Source organism: Rhagoletis zephyria, unplaced genomic scaffold (assembly GCF_001687245.7).
Source record: "Rhagoletis zephyria isolate East Lansing unplaced genomic scaffold, Rhagoletis_zephyria_1.1 Rzeph_scaffold_02354, whole genome shotgun sequence".
In the NCBI taxonomy this organism is placed as follows: Eukaryota; Metazoa; Arthropoda; class Insecta; order Diptera; family Tephritidae; genus Rhagoletis; species Rhagoletis zephyria.
Window position 1 is genome coordinate 76661 of NW_016159438.1, and position 7868 is coordinate 84528.

A 7868-nucleotide genomic window follows, 5' to 3' on the forward strand; every position below is an offset into this window, starting at 1 on the left:
GGTGAAAAATCTTTGATTTTGCTCGGACCAAAAATAACCCTCATCGGTCCAGCTCCGGCTACGCTGACCACAGTAATTTTACACAGAACAACTTTCTGCGTTGGCGGCCTTCGATTTTTTTCCTAATTTAAAGAGGCTCGCATGAGGAGCCCTGAAGTCGGAGGAGAAAGAAAATTATGCCATTGAATTATTTGTATTTTCTCTTTAAAGCTGGAAAGGAAGAAAGGTGCCACGCACTTTTATTTTTTTGCACCAGACACTTTTCGGAACACAACCCCAAATTTCGTTATAATTTTTAAAGATTTAAAAAAAAGTCTCCATAAATTTTGATTTCTTTTATATTTTTAGGAATTGTTTTTTTTTTATAATGTAAGTATTGAAAAAATTACAAAACAACTTACAATACTTTCAGATTTTCATAAAAAATTGCCCTTAATGAATTTTGGAAGGTTTTAGAGAAAAATACTTTTCGAAAATTTCGCGGTTTTTGCAAATCTTTCATTCACAGATACTTTTTGAGAGTTTCTATGCAAAACTAAAACATTTTCCTAAAGATGGGGTGAAACAATGTTTTAAAAATATTAAATTTTTCTTCTTTTTCTAAAATTTATCAGTTTTTATATGCAATTGTTTTTGGAATTATACGACGGTTTTCAGCCATGTGTAAGATTATTTATATGAAATCTCCAAACAATTTATTTTCGAGTTTTTTTAATGCCAAATTACACTTTTTACAAATTTGCGTAAACGATTTTCCGAAATAAATATTGCAGTGTGAACTGCCCCTCGAAAAATGCAAATCGCCTTCGAGATATAATTTCTTGCTGCACTAGCGATTTTCATATTTGCTAAAAGTGTTATGAAAGCAATCGAGCTGCATTTCTTTATTCATTCTGAACGTTTGGAATAAACTTATTTGTTTACTTATTCTTTAGAACGTTCCTGATGATATGTCAACGTATATTTCAAACGCATTCTGTTTATTCCGGCTGTGAAATGGGATTATCCCGAATGTATAAAGAAACGCAGCCTATGTAAAATAATAAAAATGTGAAATAAAATATCGTACAGACATGTAACTTATTAACTGTTCTGAAACGAAATATTCAAAAGTCGGCATTCTTTTATATTTCATCCTGAAACACAATCCTAAATTTTGTTCATCTCAACTACCCTGTATTAAGTTCAATTATTTTTTCTACTTTTTACATCAAATCCATAAACTTCTTTATGAAAATGTTTTCAATTGCTAATAAGTTTTTCAAATCATAATTTTTTTATATGCACACAAAATTTTGGTAACATAGTAGCTAAAAATCGAAAGATGTATAAGAAAGTTCAATTTTCGGAAATAAAAACTGCTTGCGAAACTCACTTTATACCAGGGTTCGTATTTGCACACACATGCTCTGCTCACACACACGCCAGAAACACATTCAACTTGCACTCACTGCTCATACACATGTGTGTGCATAAGAGGAAAACAAACTCTACTCACAGAAAAGTGTGTGCTGTTTGTTATTAAGCACATGCACATGTGTGTGAGCCAATTTTTGTACAAATTTCAGCCCATGCACATGCACATAATATATTCTTAAAAGAATTTGTTTATTAAACGTTATTTTTTGAAAGACAATTCAATAAAAAGTGAGATGTTGTTTGTTTTTTATATGACAGAAAACATATTAAAAAATTATTTTAAGATTTGAGTTAGAATTCGAAGTGTATAAGTTTCTCTACGCATAGCACACACATGTGCGTGTGCTTTACATTAATAAAAAGAAAGTACACACATGTGCCCGTGCTGTTTACCAAACGGCACACACATGTGATGTGAGCAAATTTTTAATTTTTTATATGCACAGCACACGTGTGTGAGCTTAAAATGTTAGGATGTGCTGCACATGTGTGTGCAAATACGAACCCTGCTTTATACGCAAGGTGTAATTGCTCCTGCAATTACTTTTGAAAATTATTGAGTGGGACAGACAGAAAATTTTCATTTTAATAGGGTCACTAAAAATTTCTTATCACCAGTTTACAATTACAAAAGTAGTAGTTACTGAACATATATTGCACGCATTCCTAAAATCTTATCTTTGTAATTCGTACGTATGCTTTCTAAAATTGTTATTGTCAACAACTTCACACCCACTTGCTGCTAATCTCTGACCGCAATGCTATCAGTGTTTTCGAATACGCCCTCTCGCACCCGCCAAAGTGACTTTAATTGACAACAGAGCGGCTTTGCCTATTTATTTCCCTTCACCCGTCTTCAGCGTAGATGCGAATTTTTGCCTATTCCTTTATCTTACAGTCTCTCGCATTCACAACAATGAGTTTCCCATTTATGTATGTTTTCCAATATCTCACAGCCTTCGCTTAGCCTTTTATGTGCCGCTTGCCCTTTTCATCACTCTCTCATAGATTTTTTCATATTTGTGTGCGCACTCAGCCGCATTATCCTTTCAATTATTAATTTTTATACCTTCTTATCGCCTTGCCGCTTATCGTCGGCAGGCACGTGTTAATTAACCTTCCGCTGTTGGTATTATTGCAGTCACTACCAGTTTTGATTGTGCGAGGACTTATAGCAACCCTTGTCGTGTTAAGAGTTATGCGCTTAGCGCTCATGGAAGAGGCGTGACTTAACAGTAGTAGGCGGATTTGTCAAACGTCCTTTTTTGCCGCTGCACAAATTTATCCGAATTGCGAGTTTTTCCGTTTTCCTTGTGAAAATTTGTCTGGCTAATCTCTCCTGAAACACTTTTTTGCTTGTTTTTGGGCCTTATTTCTTGCGTTAACTGATGGAGTAGAGTGGAGAAAGAGGTTAGACCTTTTTCTTTACAAAAAAAACTGTTGTTTTAAGTTTGCAGGGTAGCATAGCCGCCATTCGAACAAGAAAGAACTAAAAAGTCTAAAAATGATTTTATGGTAATTAGGACCCTCCGATATTAATATCTTTACGGGTAAAATATAAAAAGTTAGCAAAACTTTGAACCGTAAAGTCTCGACATCTAAAAATTTATTATTTACCAAGAAGACGAACGGCTTCTTGGAGATAGAAAAAGGGCTAGTGTTGGTTGCAGCTGGTGTAAACGTGCCAGGAACAGTGGGTCGTCAAGTCAACAGTTTTCAGGCTGTTAGGCCGATCTGGAATGTGTTTTTAAAATCGAAAAAGACGTACGAAGACTATGCACGGCCATAACATGGATTTTAGAAGACTATCCCTTACGACTTAGGACTATCAAATATAGGCAAGATTTCTATTTCAGTTTGATTCGATATTCGATCAGCAGATTCCAAATGTATGAAGGAAGTCTAAATGTATCACTCTAGAGTTAAATTTCCTATGTCCTTGTTGGATTTGATCACAAAACCAACAGTTCGTTTTCCCAATCTTACCGTCGGAAAATTGTCTATGGAAGTCGATTGCTTCCTGCCTTAATCTGACGCCATTTGGCTAAAATCTGTAGATGCTATACATAGATATAGACCACTTATTTTGCCAATTTAACAGGTTGTAAAGTCTGTTTAATTAAATTTTTGGCAGCATGGTGTCGTGAGAAATATTTAGGGATGACCATCAATGGTGATATGACTCCCCTGAGTTTTCAAGATGAGATAGGAGGAAATAGGATCAGTTAAGACGAGTTCAGCTGAGATAATTTAACATAAAATCAAATGAGATAGGGGAAGTCGAGACGAAATAAGATGAGATGGGACGAGAAGTTAAAGTTATATACCTAACATGGGGTAAGGTGAGATAGGATTTTTGCTGGCCCGTAGAAAGAAATTCGGTCTCTGGAAAATTTTAGAGTCTTCTCTGGATGTAATCTAACAGAATAGCTGGTTTTGTAGCTTCTGAAATCTTCCTTATTTCCTCTGAAGCTTTGCAGTCACGCAAACTATTTTCTAAAATCTTACGTGGTTTATAAAGTCTTCTTGTCTTACTGTGTAGTTTATGCGTCCGAAAAACTTTATCCCCTATAGATTAGATTGTGCCAAACAGGCTTATAAGTCAAAGTGGATTTACCCAAGCTCCTTCAAATCTAAATCTAATCTCCACACAATACCTGAAAAAATACTCACAATAAATTAATAAATAAAATCAATCAAATGCTAACGGCGGGGAATGAGAAGAAAAAATAAAGCTAATAGCTTAATTAATGGCGCACAATGACAGCATGCGAAATGCCGGCCGATTAAAAATTGAAGCAAAACAAAAAACGTAAAAATAAATAATCACAAAGAAAATACAAATATAAAAATTAAAAAAAAAAAAAACACCACGCGGCTATTTTAATGTGTTTGTATATTGCGGCAATCTTGGAGCGCTCAACAGTTGGGGGCGCAGCCATATGGTCATCGTTTGCGGGGTAGCGCTGTGGTGCCGCGCAACACATACCTCCGAACAGCGAGCACATCGGCACTTTGTAAGCGATACACTTGTTGACGCTCCAGCTGATAGCGCTAACTAGAAGTTACGCGTAGCTTTTGTTGCACTTTAGCAAGCATGCGATCTGCTACTAACGCCAGTTGCTTGAATTAAGTCGATCGAGGCGAGCGCGTTACGCGGATAACACAGAATTTGTGTAAATAAACACTGGACTAGATTATTTAAATACACGAAAGAAGAAATTGGAACAAGTGATGTATTTATTCGCCACCGCATTTGGCGGGTTTGCCGCTTTCTTGTTATTCCTTGTGCTCATCATTGTATTGCTGCGCTTGAAGTCACAGCTGATCTTTGGCATCTACCCTGCGAAGGGACTCTTCTATCAACTCAAGTACATCATCGCCTTGTTGCTGGTGAAGCGCCTGCGTCATCGCGTCTACCACAAGAAGGACGAACTCAACTCACCCGAATTTCTTGCACAAATGGACCGTCCACAAGCGTTGAGCGACAATCCACAAAGCTACGATGTTGTCTCTTTCATGGGCGCCAACGAGCAGGGTGAGAAAGTGTTTGTAACATTGGAGCGTCGTCGCCGTGGTGTGCTGAAGGCCTGCCTATATCTGTATCTACCCGAGCATGGCTTGTTTTGCACGCCCAAGCTGCCGGACATGCTTTACTTCACGACAGATGGTACACGCGAGAATGAGGAATTCAAAGGTTGTGGCTTCCACATCTACCCGGAGGAGTCGATGCGCCAATGGCGTATACGCTATGAAGGTGAGCTGCGGCCGGCATCGGACGAGCGTAAGTGCCTGCCAGTGCAGCTCAATTTGCAGTTCACCACTCAAGCACCTTTCTTCTACTACAATCGCGATCTTAGCTCTGCGGTTATTGCGGATTCGGTAGCGCGCGAGGCTTGGAATGACGCCTTCTACAATCTGCTCAAAAATGTCCCCGAAATGGTAGAGAAGCGCATACACTATGAGCAAAGCGGTCAGCTGGTGGGCGAAGTGCAACTAGCTGGACGTGACTTGCCGCTGAAACTGCGCGGCTTTCGTGATCACAGTTTCGGTACCGAACGTTGTCTATCCAATATCAACCGCTATGTCTATGTGGCGCTTTTTCTCGCCGATGGCACCAGCATGGTAGTGGGTAATCTCAGTCAGCCATCCTTCTTTCTCTCCTCACTCAAAGTTGGTTATGTGTGCACACCGAAGGGCATTTACGAGCCGATAACAGGTTGCAATTTTGAGTTGTACACTTATGGCGAAAAGGGTACTCCACCACGCCACAAGAATTTCATAGTGCAGACCGCAAAGTCGAACTACTTTGTGCAAATTGAGGAACAGCAATCGACGGTGCGTTATCTGGGCGCAGATTGGGCTTCGAAGATCTATAATCAGTTTGTCGCATGCACGGTAAATGGCGTGAAAGGACAAGGAATCACGGAATATTTGTATAGGAATAAGCACGGCGAGCGACCCGAAGCGGTGAGCGCAACAGATCCGGAGTGGTTTCGGCGTGTGAAGAGCTTTGAAAGGAGTTTGAGCCAAGGCGAGTTGGAGGATGATGACGAAGTCTTCTTTTTTTGAAGCAAAATGACAACAGCTGTGAGTTAAAAACCAAAAAAAGGACAGGTCTTTTTTAAAGCCGTATATGTGCCTTAAACGCTGCGACACTGTGCAGTGTCTACAAAATACTTACTTAAAAAGGACTGAACATTTTCTCTTTTATATGCTTGCCAAAAGATAAAATTAGCTATAGTGCGCCAAAAAGTCAGTTATAGTTGGGGTATTCACAAGTCGTAAGTGTCGTATTGTTGCGTGTCGTAAACGTTTTTAACGGCTGAAAATATATTCAAGGCTTTCGAAAGGTACTTACCATAAAAGTCTTATGAAGAATTTTTAAGCTTTTAAAATAGTTGGTTGTGGTTTCAAGTCCTCTAATGGTGAAAAGCTTTACTACAAAAGACAATACGATACTTATGACACTTTGTGAACCACATAAGTATTTTATTAAGTAATTTTAAGTGCGAATTGTTATTTATTTTAATAAAAATAAACGAATGAATATTAAGTGTTTTTTTTATTCGGTAAAAGTTTTAAAAATACTTTTATATGAATGTACATACATACAGTGTCGGACAAAAGTATTGGAACAGAGAATTTTTCGCAATATCTGCAAAGTTTTTTATTCTAATTTATTTTCGATAATTTTTTACACTCCATCTAATTTTAGGATCACAAAGTGCAAGCTTGAAGTTGCTGAAAAAATCGCTTTGATTTTTAGAAATTATTTCTCACTCAGGTTTGTCCATACAAAGTATGTTCGACAATTATTTTTTGTATGGAGGATGTGAGCAACACTTTCCACTAAAAAAATTGCCAAAAATCTATGCGATTTTTTAGATACTTCAAACTTGCACTTTGTTATGCTAAAATTGATTGGGCTTTAAAACTGCATACTTACAATTTTTCTATCTATCTAAAATCTGAAGAGAAAGTTGCAAATTAGTATGCAAATTTATTGAATTTTCCTGAGTTTTGCACAAAGTTTAGAGATTTGTTTTTATGTTTTTTTTGGGGAAGTACGACCTGTATATTGATTAAAAAATATTTAAAATAAATTAGAATAAGAAACTTTGCATACATTACGAAAAACTCTCTGTGCTAATACTTTTGTCCGGCACTGTATATAATTACATACGTAATTTTTTCAGTAAATGCATCTCCGGAGATTTGTTATTGTTCTAGCAGCGAAAAAAATTCCACAAAGACCAGATATAGATTTGTTTCGTTCCAGATTTAACAGTCGTGACCGGAGCTTTGTAGTTCTCTTCAGAGAAAATAGCATGAGTACTATTTGAATCCGGACAAGACTCGAAATATTCCAAATTATTTACTGCTAGGAATGACCAAAATTTGTACGAAATATACTTTCCAGGCTGGAGTTTTTTATTAGCTCCATAATAATTAAAATCAATAAACATAATAAATTTAATATTTGACCAAAATCTCCTTTGACAGTATTATAAACGGTAATCTGGCAAGCACATCCGCCTTGAGGCTTCCTGTTAGTTTCTGTGCTTCAATATGCTGCTCTCTACCAAGAATGATTTGTTCTCTACATACATCGTGGTACTCTGCCTATATTCCTCTCTTACATAAAAAAACGTTGTCATAGGTCTTCGTTCATATTTCATTCGTAGTCAAGTCTGCAATTCTAAACCAGTTAATGGAAAACTTGAACTGGTTATTTTTCCATAGCAAAAAAATGCTCTTAGAGACAAAAAAACTGGCTTGGAAAGCGAACCTTCTCTGGATAAATTTATTTTTCCTTCTTCAACCATCAGCAGCAACTGCAAGCTTATTTACCTAGTGCGTTAATCTATGAGTTCAACTATCACACAAATAACTTGAAATTATAATATTTTAGCTCTTATTTCTGATTTATTTTCCCCATTATTGAT

At 37.0% G+C, this 7868-nt stretch overlaps 1 protein-coding gene across 1 annotated transcript; it reads left to right on the forward strand.

Annotated features, from left to right (window-relative positions):
- Positions 1–4522: 4522 nt before the first annotated feature.
- On the forward strand, positions 4523–6475 carry LOC108366640 (uncharacterized). Its single transcript, XM_017621089.1, has one exon. The coding sequence runs from the start codon at positions 4654–4656 to the stop codon at positions 5989–5991; it is 1338 nt and encodes a 445-aa protein (XP_017476578.1). The 5' UTR covers positions 4523–4653; the 3' UTR covers positions 5992–6475.
- Positions 6476–7868: the final 1393 nt, after the last annotated feature.